The sequence below is a fragment of the Drosophila mauritiana genome, chromosome 3L (genome assembly GCF_004382145.1).
Source record: "Drosophila mauritiana strain mau12 chromosome 3L, ASM438214v1, whole genome shotgun sequence".
Classification (NCBI taxonomy): Eukaryota; Metazoa; Arthropoda; class Insecta; order Diptera; family Drosophilidae; genus Drosophila; species Drosophila mauritiana.
Window position 1 is genome coordinate 1,817,784 of NC_046669.1, and position 16,993 is coordinate 1,834,776.

The window sequence follows — 16,993 nt, forward strand, 5'->3', positions numbered from 1 at the left end:
GCCAGCTCCCCGAAGGGCAATCAAAAAATTTGTTTAAAATTATAAAGTTCTCATTTATATTTCATAATTTCGTACATCCTCTGCCTAAACATTATTTAACAAATACATACAATATAATTAAGGTCTACGACTATCTTAACTAACAGCTATCAAAACTAGAAATGAGTGCTTGCATTTTTCACATTGTAATCATTGACTAGTGAATTATTTGTAGCATTCCAGTGACAAAAATGTGTACAAATTCATACGTCTATCTACGATACACGATACAAGTTACTAGCAAACCCGTTTGGCGTTGGTAGCAGCAAGATGAATATGATTGATTGGTTCGATGTGGAAACTGAGTAATGGTAATGCATATGCAGTGGCAAGAACGTCAAGTATATGCCACGAATTTGGCCAGAACGAAACTAAGATTAACTCCTCGCAGACACACACACACTCTCGCAGACTCGAGCATTCACACCTTAAGGATCTAGTTGTACGTCTATATCCGCAACTACGACTCCTGACCGATTCCGGCACTGAGGCTGCCATCGATGATGGGCTGCGCGTCGTCCTCCCTGTTCCCCTCCCCCAAACAGGTGGCCATGGGTCCATGTCGCAGCAGGGAGTAGCTGTCCCGATGATGAACGAGCAGCCTGTGCTGCTGATGGGCTATGAAACTGCTGCCCCGTCTCAAGGACCTCCTGCCCATCTCGAGGATCTCCAGCGTGGGGTCCTGGGCGAACATAAAGTTCTGGTAGGCTCTCACGAAGCTGAAGATAATGGCAAAGGCTCCGCCCAGGATCATCAGGTAGGATCCGATGGGCACGGCACTCGGGGCTACAACTGTGCCCAAATAAATCCAGCGCTTGATGGCGGGTGTCAGCTCAGAGATGCCCTATAAAGTTGGCAGTTTAATGGGGTTTCTGGGTGTATTCTGGCATTTGATGGCTCACCTCTTCCAGCCACATGACCGGAAAGACAAAGTCTCGAAAATCACGCACTGGATAGACGTCCTTGGCACGTGTCACTTTAAGATTCAGCTGTATCCGCACTTTACCCTCCAGTGGAACTCCAAGTTTCTAAGACAGAACAGACATTAAATTAGAACAGCGATGCGGAAAAACACGAGCTTCATATAAGATACAAATTAAACTACGTAAGCACATGCTAGGGCTCACATTATTAAGGTGACTTTTATACTTAAAGTTTATTATATAGTATTATCATTATTATTATTTATTATTATGTTCACTCACCGGCTGTATTTTGAAGTAGGTTTCGTGCTTCTCACGCTCTGGCTTTAGGCCTTCCACGGAATTGAGAAGATCTGGGTGGGATTCAAAGAAGTGCGGATTGGAAATGTAAACGGGGGCGCCATATTGGCATGGACTGATGTTCTGGAGACCCTGAATGGGCTCATATTCGCTGGTATCGTAGCACTTGTTCTCCGGATTGTGGGCGGAATCTCCGTAGGAATTATTGGGCAGCCGGAACAGATCCGCCGCTATGCCATCCTTCTCCAAGCTCTCCACATACTTCAGTGGGATAATCCTGCACAAATCCTTGTCGTATATATGAACCACCTCCGATTTTGTGAGTTCCCGCGGCGGAAAGAAGGATCCCTCCGATCCAGCAATACTGGTGCACGGAGGCTCATTCCAGTGCGGCAGGTGATCCAGTCCATTCAGCTGGTCTATGTAGCCGAACTGGTCCATGCTGTCCATGCCCGTCTTAACGGAGGACACCTCGGTGAGGGTGCCATTGCGGCCCAGGAGCAGACCCATCCTCTCCATCGGTCTCATGTGCTTCGGATAAAACCTGTGGGCCAAGCTCACCAGCGCGTCATCGTAGCCAAAGGCCAGCTGCTCGGCGGTGACGTTGATGAAGGGCTTGAATTGAGCAGCCGTTACCACTACGGAAATGGTCTTGGACAGGAGATATCCCAGCTTCGGGCTGAGACTGGTGAGGGTCTTTAAAAATGTATTTCATATTAGTCATGCTAATGCTTTTCATTAGAAAATATATAGGGAACAGTGGTTGCCATGAATGAAGCCATGAAATACTTCATATCCTTACCAGCAGGGGAATGTTGGGCGTGGTTATGGGCGTGTCCTTATCAATACTCAGTTCAGGAACAAATTGCAGTATCTTCTTATGCTGATATGACACGGTGTAGTTATTCTCGTGAAACTTGACATTCACCTTCTGCATGTCTTCCCTGTAAAAAGCGGGGAAAGAGAAAACAATGTCTTATCATTAATCGGCACGTGCTGCGGACTCGGATTCGTGGTCCAAAGTCAGGGGCGGCCAACAAAAAGCCAAGCAATTGAATGTCAAGTTCAGTTTCGGCCGGGGAAAAGCAAAAAGCAAAACGAGTCGAAACCAACATAAAAAGTGGCAGCGAATGACGGGCACTTTGGGCCTCGATTGTCATTACGGCCACAATTTGAACCTATCATCACCAGCCGAGATTCCCGTAGCCAATGAAACTCTAAGCTTGTGAAGCATTGATTGAATGATTGATCACTTTGAACCGAACCCTCTCGGGTTATCCTTCATTTAAACGGGTTCAGTGAGGGCTGTCCATACGGAGGCCTATTATTAAACATTGCATTACATTTGCACGAGCTCTAGATGTTGTAATCTCGATCAGCGGAAACTCGCCTTCAAGAGCTGTGAGCTCATGGTTTAATTGGCCAACTAATTGCACGGCCGCTCACGGCTGTTGGCCAGTTTGATTGGGTGTTAAAATCCGAAGAGATAATTCAATTGTTTGCACATAGCCGTGGCAAATGCCCACGCTTTGTTTAATCTGATCTTGATAAGCCCCAGTTGCTTAAGTGATTAATAGGATAGCTAACAGAGTAGAGTTACTTTTTTACACCCATAATAAAGGAACTCAAACTGCGACATTTGAAAGGCCAAAACAAAAAGTAGAACTTTGTAACTCTTGCATTAGTTTTGAAAACTTCCCCGCTATAATTATTTTCCAGCTAACAGCGAAGTGCTGAATTCGCAGTTCAGTAGTCTAAGAGCCAAGGAAATAAATCAGGTATCACTTCCTAAGCCCCTAATTATCCCTTCTGGAAGTTCAATAAGTTAACCACTGACCGTTAGCGTAGCTAATATTTTTAGCCACTTGAATTGCTTTTAGCCACTTGCGATTCTAATTACAGGTATTAAGACATTGACTTCCCAGCAAACCATGACCAATCGGAGTGCTGTGCCAAAGCCGCCGTGGAAATTTATCTATGCTAAAAGGTTTTCCAGCCCGAGGTGTCAGAGAAGGCGTAACGAATGTTTCAATTGCCGAGATTTATGGCCAAAATACGGCAGCTGCTTGGCTTACCTGTACACAAAAGGACCAACTTCTTGCAGGTGCGGCTTTTCCCCTCGGAGGAATCCATCCGGATTGGTGACATTGTAGATGTACAGCTTGGTCAGTCGGATGACGCCAGGCCTTTGCCAATAGTGATAGCTCAGTGTATCATTCCACAGCCTTAAGTTCTATAGTTTTAAGCTAGTTAATTCCTGCATCTGGAGCTTGGATTTCCGAAGAACTTACCTTTAGTATAAAATAATCCAGCCAGGGCATGGAGGATAAAATAATGCCTAAGATTAAAGTAATTATCCCAATAATTATCACAGCTAGTCTATCTGGAAAGAGAGAAGAAACGAGAAGTTATTATTTTGCTGGGTAAGTGGAAATTAAAGTATTGCAGCTTGACTTAGCTAAGTGCTATCATTAAATACCATTTGGATAGTCCTAGAAAGCAGAGCAAAATGCTCGGAGTTATATAACCCAGTTTTGTTGACTGAATAATGACGCAAATTACCCCCTGAAGTGCAGCTTTTCATATTCCTTTTTAATGCCGCTTTTTCGTGCAATTTCGTAAGGTAAATAAAACAAAATTATTTGCGAATTTCACGGTGCATTTCACGGATGTCACATGCAATTACAATGGTCAACACTCGAATTCGCCATCTCGTGGGCAGTCAATCGCGATCTTGGCCGACTTATCGCCAGCGGACATGCAGCATATTCACGTATGACAGCTGCCAAAATTTACGACCCTCTGTTATCACTAATTGAAACTTAATCTCGGCCGATGCAATGTTAATTGGCCCATGCACTTAGTCTCTGGACATTGGACGTCCGCAGCATCAATATCAACATCACCTTGCTGGCATTTCGAGGCGGTGGGCGTGGCCAGCAGCATCTCGGTTGACGAATCTGATGAATCCGCTGAGATGATGAAGATGATGGGCATGCAATGCCAACGGGTTCTGAGTATTTTCAAGGGTTTTTCTGTACTTGCGGCGATCAGTCAACGAACTGATCGCCACGCCGATCCGATCGAGAAAAAGCGTTTTCGCTATCAGGTTTCGCCAAAAAGTGCCGCCGCCCCGAAAAAGTGCAAGGTGAAGCGTTTTGAAACAACATAAATGTCAATTTTATTTATTATTTATTATCTTATAAAAAGCAGCTTCGATTTTGCAGGTCACTGAGTCAAAAGCTGCGACGTCAGCGATAAGGTCGAAAAAATAAGTGAAAAGGGAAGGAACTCCATTGGGGAAGACGAATCCAGAAATACTCTACACCGAATAAGCAGCAGGGATAATAAATTATATCGTATTATTTACTATTACTAAGATTAACCAGTTTTAAACTCAATTTGTAAAATATTTTTTAACTCACTATTTTACATTGGCATGCAAATCAGATTGCATGGTCTGCCTATAAATAAATTTATTAAAAAGTTCGAGTGTTAGAGTTAGTAAAAATGCACTTGGATGCAGAAATCTAGTCCGTGAATGCCATAAATCAGCTTGGAACTCATTAAGCCCATATTTTCCATATGGGTGCATTACTTGCTGTCAAAACATAGCCGGATTATGGAAGTATGTGCATTGAATCACTTTTTGGCCGGCAAAGTTGAGGCGGCTTCTCTGCTCGGCTCTGCTCTGCCTCGTGTTCCACTGACCCTGAAGAGCTCGACGATCACAAACTCTGTCCCAGAGAAAGTTACGCAAAAAAGGAGAGTGAAGTAAAAAGCCAAAAAAAGCGACAACAAGTGTCATAAAACGAGGCACATAACATTTCGGAGCCCAAGGTCAAGGGAAGACAGTGTCTCAACGGAAGGCTTTATTCGGCTCCTCAGTTCTCCAAAGCCATAATGTTACTGCAATCGAACGGCTATTGCGAATCGGGTTTTCTCGGCCCGATGGGAAGATACATATAGCCATATACATTGTAGTATGTAGGCATATAGGCATATAGCCGCAGCGATATGGTCACTAAACATTTGGCACACAATTGATACGTCAGCGAACGACGACTGTTGACAATTATGCTGATCGCAAAGTGAGCACTGTTACTACTACTCGAATATTTCTGTTTTGAGTTATGTTTTCTTGGGAGGGGTCTTGCATTTATACCGGGTTATTTTATACCCCTTTTCTGTGCGCCTCTGCTTCAATTGGATTTGGCCGCTGGTGTCATATGCTCGTTTCTTTTGAAAATTACAGCTGAGCACGCGATTCTCATATTTTCAAGCTTCTAAACTCGACAGCCAGCCAAAAACCACGCACAAACGCTTTGAAAAAAAAAAAACACCGAGAAAAGCGAGAAAATCTAAGAGCTCTGCAATTGCCGTTGACTTTCAAACTGTTTAAATGAGACAATTTAAATGGTCAGTAATATTAGCTGGGAGGCCTAAGTGAAACATTTGCCGGCTGGGAGGTCTGTGCAAGCTGCTTTTATTTGTTGTTTCGCTCGAAGCTTGGCCCCAAAAAACAGAGGAAAAAAGGCGAAAAAGAATAAACGCAAGTTTCCCAATTGCCTGTTAAAATTAACGCTCACAATTACCGGCCGTAAAGCTGCAGCTGCTTCGCAGCTCTTGGCCAACAAAAGTGGCGGCGAAAAGGCAACAAAGCGTGCTGGTCATATACCATTTCAATAGACAGTTTCTAGACCCGCATAGACAATACCATACTGTAGTCCATTAACAATGGAGCTAAACAGTTGCAATGTCCGAGACAATCGAGCCGAGATTTCGCCTAAGAACGTGCCGTGCGAATCACAATAATCCAAGACCTGATCCGGCTGCCCCTCCCCCGAAATCTTTATGGCCATGTAAAGACTTTTGTTTAAGCAAATAATGGCAATTCCTGGCGGTCCGAGATCACTTCCTCGTACGCCTCACAATTTGCATCACGTGACCGCATCTCCTCCGCCGATCTTCTATCCGCATGCCATGTACATATATTGGAGATCCCTTAGTGGCCAGCACTGGCCAATTAGCCGAAACAAAGGGCAATGGCTATGGGCATGTCCCACGAAAAAAAACACATCTCAACCGGTTTTCTGCCACCGAGACGTGCCTTCGCGCAGTTTTGCATTTAAGTTATCGCGTTTCGGCCCTTAATTAAAGCATTTACAACTGATTCTCGGCCGGGATAAGGACCCATGAAGAGATGGGCCGGCCGAAGGTTAGGAACTGGATCTGGAAAGTTCGCACCGAGATGAAAGGGAAGCACTGCGAAGGCTCGTAGCGGAAATCCTGGGGAGAAACCCAGAATGGAAAGTGAACTGGCATTTCCACTCGAAATGTAATTGATGACCCCATTTAGATTAATATGGCAAGATTGAAATTTAACTGGCGAATTTATTTTTCTCAGACTTCCTATACGCTTCCTTTATGGGAAGGTTATAGGTTTTGCGTTGACATTTTCAATTTTAAAATATTTAGTATTCAATATTTAAGCGCTTTTCAAACATTATATTTATTTTGGCTTCTGGTTGACTGCATTCTGTGTCAACATCTTAAAAATTCCAACGCAGAGCAGCCGAAGCTGAGGCACGATCTTGGCCAGGCCTTAATGCCAGCATCTGGTTATATAATCGCAAAGCACACTCCGCTCGCAGACGTGATTCGGTGTTGCCAAAGAGTCCGCTGCATTCGGGAACTCTTCTTCTTCGGCACTTGAGCCACTGCATCGACTGCAACCATCGCGCCTGTTTCTGTTTGAGCCGGCCAAACAAACGGGCAAAACCGCGCCGCCCGCGTCTATAGCAGCCCCCTCCCCCCTCAAGACATAGAATTGGCCATAAGCAACCTGCATGTGTTTATTCACGCTCACTCTCCCAATCCACACGGCATCCACGGCGGCTACTTGATTTCGCACTCGCCAGCACTCAACTCACTGTCGCTATCACTGGCCCCTTGAATCCACTCGGAACCCACTCGTTCACTCAATTTCAACGCTCATTCACTGTTTTGCAGCCTCAGCTGCACAGGGAGAAATACTAGCGAAGTTATTTAATGGAGAAAAACTACTAATTGCAAGAATCACTTGGATCAATATTATATATTACATTAATGAAGACTTTGTAATGCACATATGTGGAAGTATTGTTAGCATCAAGTTCAATTGCTTTCGGTGTGGTAATTTCCCCCCATCCCCTCCCTAAATGTCTTACCCATTGATTTGGCAACATTTTCATATTTGCTTTGAATGAGCTCGTGGCTAGTTGCTGGTATTGGTCTTCGCAAGTCCGAGTATTTGGCAGTTAAAAGTGGCTAGTATTGCTGGCCACATAGTTTTCAATTGCCAATTTTCTGTTTTTAATACTGCTTGTGCTTGTTGGTTGTTTGTTATGCTCAGACTTTGCAATAGAATTGCCCAAGGGAAATCAGCTAGCTTCCTCAGTAAGAAGTAAGACAGCCAGACAGCATCTCTCACATTGAGTATAGAGGCCAATTAAAAGCTTTACTATTTTGGCCTTTAATCGTATAGATACATCTCAGATAAATCCTTCGGTGATCGTCACGTCCCACAGAAGTACCCATAATTGCCCCTGGCCAAGCAGCATCCCCTAGAAGTCCAATAGCAATAGCAAGGCACTTGGCCAACATGGCAATAAAGCCAGGCCAATAGTCAAGTGCAAAACGCTTAAAATATAATTCTATATAAGCGACAATCGAAAATGCCTCGAAAACGAAGTGAAACCGAAACCAGAAAACACAAAAATTCAACCAAAAAATTGTGAAAAGCGAAACGTAAACAAACGGAGCCTGGGCTCCAGTCTAAGCCAAGTTCAGATAGCTGCCGTCCCTCTCTGGCGAATGTTCTTGGCCATGGTTACTAGTTACTGTTTGCTAGCTGGCTGGCTGTTTGCACACTTGGCTGCCTTCGACTAACTAAGCCTAGCTGGCTTGGCTTGTCTTGGCTCACTCGGCGTATACGCAATGTCGGCCATTGCATAGAACGCTACAGTCTCCGTTTGAATTGAAAAACTAGAGTTCGTGTCTGTGTGTTTCCTTGATTTACATCTGCGCTTAGTTGGCTGCTCAGTTAAGCTGTTTTCGACTTTTCGTTTTCAAGTCTACCTCTAAATTGTTTTGATTTTTTGTTTTGATTTTTCGGGCTTATTTCTTATTGCCTCTTGGTTTTTCCTATCGGCCAAAGACTCGTTTTTCAATTTTTCGGCTGCAGTTCTTGGATGACCAGTTTCGTATACAGCATTTTGCGGTATTTTTTCAATCTGTCAATTCGCTAGTGTGGGTTTGGTCTTTGCTTTCAGCCAACTCAACAGGCTTCTGACCAATTTGGCAGTTGATATTGACTTTAGTTAGCTAATTGAGTGTTTAATAACATTTTTCTTTAATTCGATTTTCTTGTTATTTGACGAAGGTGATAAGAATCTGTCAGTCAAGGCATTTCCTTTTCGGGAAAGCCTGTCCAAATAGTATGGGAAAATTCCTAAAATGGTGATTATACTCAAAGAGTTCTTATATGTTTTTACTATTTCTTAAAAAAATTTTCCGTAACTCTTATTGATGATGTGCCCCATGCTGAAATTAATGTACTAATTGTTTTTGCATTCAGATACGCCTTGTTTATGCATCCATTATTTGTATTCACTGGGATGACTGGCATATTTGGCGGTGTAATTAAGTGGGTTGTACTTACTATTGCTAATCCTAACTCCATTTGATATCAGCATGGAGAGCGGCGTTCCCCTGTGTGTCACATGGGGGCGGGACCTCCGCCCCGTGGCAGTTGACCCCTGTGATGGCTGTGCATGTGGTTGCTGCTGCTGCTGCGGATGCTGCTGTTGCAGTTGCTGCTGTTGCTGCTGTCGTCGACCACGCCCACAAGTGGCCCAGTCAAGGAGGTGATCTCTAGCGGTGCGTCCATATCGCAGGTAATGTTTTTCCAAGCCCATAATTCAAGTCTATCGGAGATAGTAGCAATAAAAGCGGTTGAGGTGGATTAGTTCAGCGGCGACTAGGGGACAACAACATATTTATGGAAGGCAATTATAATTTAAATGGCCTGCCGTGTCGGTCAAGTGTTTCCTGGGGTCGTTTGACTAAACTGGAGACGCGAAGAATTTGTAGAACCTGGCCTTGGCATACTCCTTCAAAGATTTGGCTGCGATTAGCTGCATTTTCAAGCGGACCTACTGAAACCGCAATGAATCGTGCCATAAATTCAGTTACAACAGTATAATAATATATGTTTTTATTAGCCCGGTGGCTGATAAATGCTCCATGGCGTAAATACATTTGTCACTCGCTACGTGAGTGCCGGGGAACCCTCTCCGCTGGCAGGTCGTTACCTTAAGCCACAGACAATATGCTAATTGGCCAGCAGCCACTGGCTACCGGCACAGTTTCATTCGCTTACTAATTGAAAATGTAGAAAATCGAATGGAATCTATCAGTGGGTCCAGGAAAACGTGAAGATCTCAGTTCGATCTTAGTGTATTAATCAGGCAATGCGGAATCAAACTCAGGTCAATGCACGTGATCAAATCATATCACAAGCTACTTAAAAAGTACAAATAAAAATTATTTTTTGATTAGTTTATGCTAAGGAAATTTCAAATAATTAATACTTATTGATAATATTGATTGTACTATAATTTGAATTACTGCCCAAATTGAATAGCATCCCTTTAAAAAGCCTCGAATTTGCATAAATATTCCATAAATCTATTTGGCTAATTGCTCCATGCTGAAATGTTCGACCAATTATTTTTATGTGTTTTGTTAATCCCTTGCCATTATTTTTCATTCGAAAAATGCTAATACATGGTAATAAATAAAATAATAAAATGAAAACTATGGGCGAAGCCTGGAAAGTGTTATGATCTCGGCCAAAGGGGAATTGTACTCACTGCACATGATCAATAATCAAGTTCAATCGCGGTGACACTTGGATTTTTATTGTGAAAAGCAGAATATATCTATGCAAAGTGCGGAAAAAAACAAATGACTGAGGCAACGAACTTTGCATACCTGGACTTATGATTAAAGTGGACTCTCAACTCTATTTCTGTCGCTCCGAGTGTGAGCTCATTACTCATTTGGTCATTTACCAAGATTTTCATTTAAGCCGCATCTCAAGTGAGGGCAAATTATTTTTAATTGACTTCTGACATAACTGAAATGTTAGTTAAACGGCTGTCACAATTGAGCGATTTTGGTTTATGAACAAAGTTGTGTAAAGTTGGATACAGGCAAAAAATAAGAAAACAACAATATTTAAACCCAATTAATGACATTTATACCATTTCGTACTTTGTTTTGCGTTGTTTTTTGCGTATCTCTTTTAATTGCATCCAGATTGTAAACTGCTTTGGGCCAAGAGACGCCGCCTTAACTTTTTGCCATTTTGGCAGGGCAAATATTTAGCTGTGCGCTTAATGAGCATAAAATAATTAAGGCCGCATTTAATTTGCCAACTTCCCAAGGGTATTCAAAGGGAAAGGATGCGGAAACGAGCGAGGTTCCCTGGATAACGACTTCATTCGAAGCGCAGCATTCAGAACTCAGCATTCAACATTCGGCATTCGGAAGTAGGTATTATTTATCATCTTGCGGTGCGACACTCCCCCACCATTAACCCCTTGTTGCACACTCCTTTGCCGAAAGTCACGCCTCAATGGCCAGCACCAATCCATTAAGAAGTCCCCAGCTCGCCGGAGCAGAAGAAAATAAATAAAGTGGTTAAATCAGGGGGGAGAAAAAGCAAGAGTTAAACACGTTTTTTACAATTTTGCGCTTATTGTACTTATTGGCCACGCCGCGGTCACCTGGCTTCTTTGGCATAAGCACATTATGCAATCCGAAAATAAGACACCGGCACTGTGCGACTCTGGACTGGATTGGCCTGGCTAGAAAATCATTAAAAAATAGCACAAGCATTTGCGTAAAGAAATTTCAAAATGCCAAATGCGAAATTTGATTGACCTAAATACGCTTTTATAATAGCCATATATCCCCGGCCAGACCAGAGGTGTATATGGCAACTGGCTGGATGTGTTGCAACTGCCACATGCCTCTCGCCGCCACTGGAGCACCATGTCCAGCTCGGCTAGTGAAGCTTTCTAACAGCTGACGCCGACGATACCCAACCCGATTCCATGGCTTGCATCTATATATCCATGCCCAGTCCCAGTCGCAGTCCCAGTTCCAGTCGCTCAGCCTCACTTTCGATTGCAGTTGCAGCAAAAGTAGCGCCAGAAGTAGGTTGCTTGGCCAGCAGGCCACTTGGCCACCGAGCCACCACCGAGCCACTCCGTCCAAAGCGTTCGTTGGCATTTGCCGAAAATCTGCCTTCCCGCTTGCACCTGCTGCACTTTGCTGCGGTTCATGTTGTGCTGCTGTGGATGTGGCTGCTGTTCGCGTGCATTTCGAAGTGTGAGTCAAGAGCTGCGCCTTCTGTGGCGCCTGCTTGGGGGTATTGTGTTGAATTCGCTGGGAGGGAGGATATCAGTTTCGGAAAAACCCACATTTAGCTATGGCTTCGTGAACTTTAAATGGGCAAGGAAAATTGGGCAAGCACTGGCATTCTGCGGGAATTCTGGAATAACTTGTTGGTAAATCCAACTCATGTTTTTCTTTTACTTTTAATTAATAGTGTTGTAACTTACAGATAGAGTATTTATTAAATTTGACCAGTTAGCTGGCTATTCAATCTCTAAATATGAAAACACCACTTGCCAAATATTTTCCTTAACTTCTGTGGAGTGTATCTCAAGTTCGCTGCTTTCCTTGACTCATTCGGAGGCGATGTTGCCTCTTTGCAAACAGTAGCAACCGGCCGAAGTGGCTGCTTCCCCTCCTCCTCATCCGAATGGCTGTGTCCGATGTCTGCGATGTCGTTCCTCTTGTTGCACTTGTTTGTTTTGGTTTCTTGGGAGTGCAGTTGTGACTGTGAAGCGGCTGCTGATTTAATAATTTCACACAGCCTCAGTTTCAGGTTACTGTGCACTTTTTGCTCAGTAGTGCGAAGGTCACGCGCCACCTTTTCTCTTTCCCGCAAATACCATTTACCATCCCCAGCTGCAGAGGGATCCAGTTTGTGCTGGCTGGAGTGCGAGATTTCGGCCTGTTTTATGCATTTTTAATAAATTTCTGCTTAATTTTTGGCAGCCAACGCTTTATAATTTTATGGTCGTTATTATTTTTTCTTTCTTTCCTGCGCTGTTATTACATATATAAAATATCAATTTTTTGGAATCATCTGCTTCCTTTTCCTCCTTGGCCGAAGGCACTTGAATGGCTTCATAAGCCATGGCCAAGAGGTGCGCCCACAAAAGGGACGAGCACATGGACACAAGGGCCTGGCATTTCATAATTGGCATCTTTGGGAACGCGTTGATTGGCAAATTGTATGCAATTATTGAAACTGGGGGTTGCCTCTTTTTGTTCGATTTCACATGCGAAAGGTTCGTTCATCTCTCCCGCTGCTGACATTGAGATAAACATAAAAATCTTTCCGGAAGTCTCCGTTCGAACCAGAAGTGCTCTCTCATTTAGCTCTAATTGCAGCCTATACATGGGGCTGGGCATTTATTTGGCTATGCCCCCAATAGCATAACAGCTAAGTGCACGGGGAAAAAAAACATGAAGTCGCCTGTAAAACCCTAATTATTATGATTACATTTTATATTGCTTTCGAAGGAATTTTTGAATGGCAATTTATTCCATTCTTAAAGTTCCAATTAAAGTTAATACGTAATTTCTTTCTGTGTGAGAGCTTTCCGCTTGGTAGCGCCACACTTTCCTTGGCGGGGAGTAGACTTCATCCAACTTTTATTTTATTATGCCATCGTTTTGTTCAGCTCAATTAAGATACAACGCATCGGGAGCGAAAGCGATGGGTATATGATATTTACATGGGCATATTCATAGCTCAGCTAGCTAGGCCAAGCGCAACAAATCATTCTATAAATGGTACAACAACAGCAGCAAACACTGCACGAGCAATGTAAACAATTTAAATGGCATTAAGTAATTCAACATTAACATTAAACTTCATGTTCAAATAATTGTTGCTATAGGAATTGAGAAAATGCGGCAGGTTGTGTGTGAAAAGTAGAGTTCGTACAGGTAAAATGAAAGACTTAGGAAACGAACTTGACATTGTGGGATCAACCTAAGGTAAGTGATGTTATTTTTTTAAACTATTTTTTTCCTTTCAGACTTGCAACCTAACAAGTGATTCCCCAATAATAGTTACCTTTTTTGCAGTAGTTCGATAACTGCCTCTTCAATTGAGTTGCCCTAATTGAGCTCTCATCTTCAAAATCACTTGATTAGTTGCCCCGGCATTTGACACGCGTTCACACAAACCCGAGAGCGGCAGAAAACGTTAACAAGATTGTTGCGAACGTCATGGAGTCTGGACGGAGTTGCAGTACTCGTCCCAGTCCCAGACTTGGCTTAAACCGTGGCCAATCACTGAAGCGTTGCTGGCCGCTCCATCAACAGCTGAATTATTGGCAAATATTTTCCAATACTCGGCAGCAGCTGCGTCGAGTGTTGTAACTTATACGCGCACACTCTCCCGCTGTCTATTTTTGGGAACGTTTTATGGCCATTTTTTGGCGAAACGATACGCGAAATGCTCCAATTACGCTTGAGAATTTCCACTGAATCAAAAGGGCCTTTCCGAGCAGGCTTTTTCGGCGAGTCATGAATCAATTTCGCTCGGTTTGAGAAGGGTCGGATCTGGTTGTCAGAGAAATAAGGCCGGCAAGGTCGTGCGCGAGTGTGTGTGGGCCGGCAACTTCAATCCTGACCTAAGTCACTATAGTATATAAGCCAGCCGACTCGCTTGTCTCGCCCGCGGCCAGAAATTAGCGATTGATGGCTTTCTCGCACTTTAAGCCGCCAAATGGCAATTTGCCAATTTCTCGGTCTTATCAGGGGGCCAATCAGTTGGTTATTAAAGAGCATGGCCCGCTCATTATGTAAACCTATCTGCCAGATATTGTATGTTCGCGTTATTAGCAAGTGTGCCTGCCCCGGGCCGTGGTCAAATGAATCAGAAATTCACAAAAAAAAAGAAGGTACACTCATCACAAAACTTGTGTCAATATTTCAATTTAACGGTTAGGAAAGCACCAAAGCAACGCAACAAAAGCGGCCTTTTGTGTGACGTCTATTGCACTTAAAGGTATTTTTTCGCTTGCGGTTAATTTAAGACAACTTCTGTGTCCACGTTTAAGTCTAGCAAATCGGTGGGCGGACAACTGGATGGATAGCTGGGTGGGTTTGGATGGGATGAGTGACTAGCTGGCTGTCCCAACTAAGTGCTCTACTCCCAGAGGTGTAGACAGCGTTGGAAATTTCGCCTAAATTGCTGTCTGCGGTTCACTTGAAAGTGAAACTGATTGGGCTAAGCCGAAATGTGGCGTGATAAAATAGGGCTTGTGGAGTGGGTGAGGATGTTGAAAGACCTAAATTTGCACTAAACTGTATCTAGTACAACTTAACGAGGGAAAAGGCTTCTTTCAGCTTTCCCACATTACGTAGACTTATGTTAAGTCCAAATGTCGTCATAGATTGTTGGTTTTTGGGACATCTCTCCCCACACAGACGACCTTCAAAATTCTGCCTCAACTGTTTGCACTGACCCCTAAATTTCACACCATTTCACACACAAATGTCTCAATTTTTATTACTTTTATTTGCCTCAAGTGTTTCTATTTAGCTGTCACTGGGGTCATAAACCGCATTTTGCAAGATCTGCGCAAATGGCATAGAAACTCGTGAATGCGGCGGATTTGTCAATAATCAATAGCGAGATTTGACGCATAAACTAGAAAGATCTATGTTATACGTCAAGCCTCTAGTTCCGATGAAAGGAGATACGCAGAGCTAGGTGACCTTACTTTGTGTTTTTTTTTTAATTTCAATTTCACCTTAACATTGACCTGAACTCGGCCTGCATGTGGGTCAAACTTAATCAGGGGTGGGGAAAACGCATCGTTGTGGGGTTTTCGGTACGTGTCTGCGGTGGCATACTTGTGAAATCCCCCACCAGCCGAAAACCGAAAACAGATCGGCAGACTCCAAAAAATATGCATTTGGCCAAGAGACAAACATACGAGAAATGACCGCTCATAACCACATTGCCGTTATTTTGCATAACTTGCAAAATGTTCACACTTAATTGCATACTGCAAAAATGAGCCAAAAAGCGAAGGCAGAAACAGCACACAAAACTGTTTATAAATTGAAGCAAACAACCCAAGAGTCATTGGGCAAGGGCTTTTCTGAGTAGTCTAGATTTTTGACATCCCATTGATAAGGCTGCCGGCTGTCCAGTGAAATTTTCGCAATCAGCTTAATTGATTTGCTCCCGTCTGGCGAATAAAATGATATTTTTGACAGCTCCGTTAATGTTGATAATCCAATTAAATGCGCACATTGAACTGCATTTCGATTAAAAGGTGCAGGGGTTTGCCGATTTGAGCTTATATAATCGTGGCGCTGATAAAACGGATAGGTTAATAATAAAACAATATAAATATAGCACTATTGAAATTTTATTTGTTGACAGGAGCTATCATTGAAATGCATTCAATTATATTTTCGATTTCAGCTTAAGTCAGATAAGTACTCTTAAATTGAATTTAAAGATTTTGCTGGACATAAATAATTGATTCAGTTCATGAACAATTGCAATTTCTATCACGATATTTGAATAAATTAAATTCAAGAGAAATAATCCAATTCCAACCAATAAATGAATTAATCCTATAGCTGCTTAAAGTTGATCAAAATAATTTACATCTCGACGACTCAATTTGAATGCAATTATGCAGTCACAACACTAAACATGTTTTGCTTTTCTTATTAATTTATAAAAGTTTGTACATTGAAGTCAAGGGTTAATAATTAAGCAAGTTTAATAAATTGCAGACAATTTATTCTTCGACAGTTAATGAAAACATTACAGCCAATCGGCGAAACCTTTAACAGAAGCACATTAATAAAATTCCGTACTTGACACGCGAAATATAATTAATGAAACCACACTTGATATTTACAATTTTTGCACCACACAGAATGTTGCACATACGCCCTCTGGCCATAACTCATACGCCCCGTTTGTCACTTACGTTTCGAAAATTCTCAGGGGCTGCACGGCTAATCCAAGGTTTGTCTTTCGCTAGTGGAACTACGATTGGAATCTATTTGGGTCAGATGTAAACTTTTCGCATATTCACTGCCGCGAGCCAATTGATTTTGAGCCAATTACGATTTGTTATTCTCTTGCAATTCGGCTTTTAAGAACTCATACTAGCATTATCCTTCGCACAGACACTCGTCGAACTCTGTGGATTTATTATTTAGCCGCATTTACTGACGATCGCGCCGCTGGCGAGAGCATGTGTCGTTTTAAGTTGACGCGTCGAAATGAAAAACTGGCATGAATGGACCGTCGTCTGGGCAAGACGTTTTTGTTTAAAACCCCCAGACTTGCGACGACTTCGGCAGCGATCGCCGACTAAGTACGAGTGCTTTTAAGCCGAGCCGATCGTTCAGATACGCTTGAATGTATCTGTGAGATACTCGTACCGCTCTGCTCGCCCGGAGTGCTGCAATCCTAGCCGCTGTTTAGATTTAAGGCAACAGAAGCAGAAGCAGAAACAGAAATTTGGCAATTGGCTTAAACGCATGCGCAGCCGTGGTGA

At 43.0% G+C, this 16,993-nt stretch overlaps 1 protein-coding gene across 2 annotated transcripts; it reads right to left on the reverse strand.

Annotated features, from left to right (window-relative positions):
* Positions 1-44: 44 nt before the first annotated feature.
* LOC117141341 (lysosome membrane protein 2) lies at positions 45-16,715 on the reverse strand. 2 transcript variants are annotated; one of them, XM_033304744.1, is made up of 8 exons: positions 16,418-16,715; positions 8,965-9,229; positions 3,554-3,645; positions 3,338-3,495; positions 2,065-2,206; positions 1,245-1,958; positions 942-1,067; positions 45-883 (listed from the first exon to the last, which is right to left on the reverse strand). In XM_033304744.1, the coding sequence occupies exons 2-8, from the start codon at positions 9,218-9,220 to the stop codon at positions 500-502; spliced, it is 1,872 nt and encodes a 623-aa protein (XP_033160635.1). In that variant the 5' UTR covers positions 9,221-9,229; positions 16,418-16,715; the 3' UTR covers positions 45-499. The 2 variants fall into 2 exon arrangements, with proteins under 2 accessions (XP_033160635.1, XP_033160636.1); XM_033304745.1 differs by lacking the exons at positions 8,965-9,229; positions 16,418-16,715 and adding an exon at positions 4,169-4,240.
* Positions 16,716-16,993: the final 278 nt, after the last annotated feature.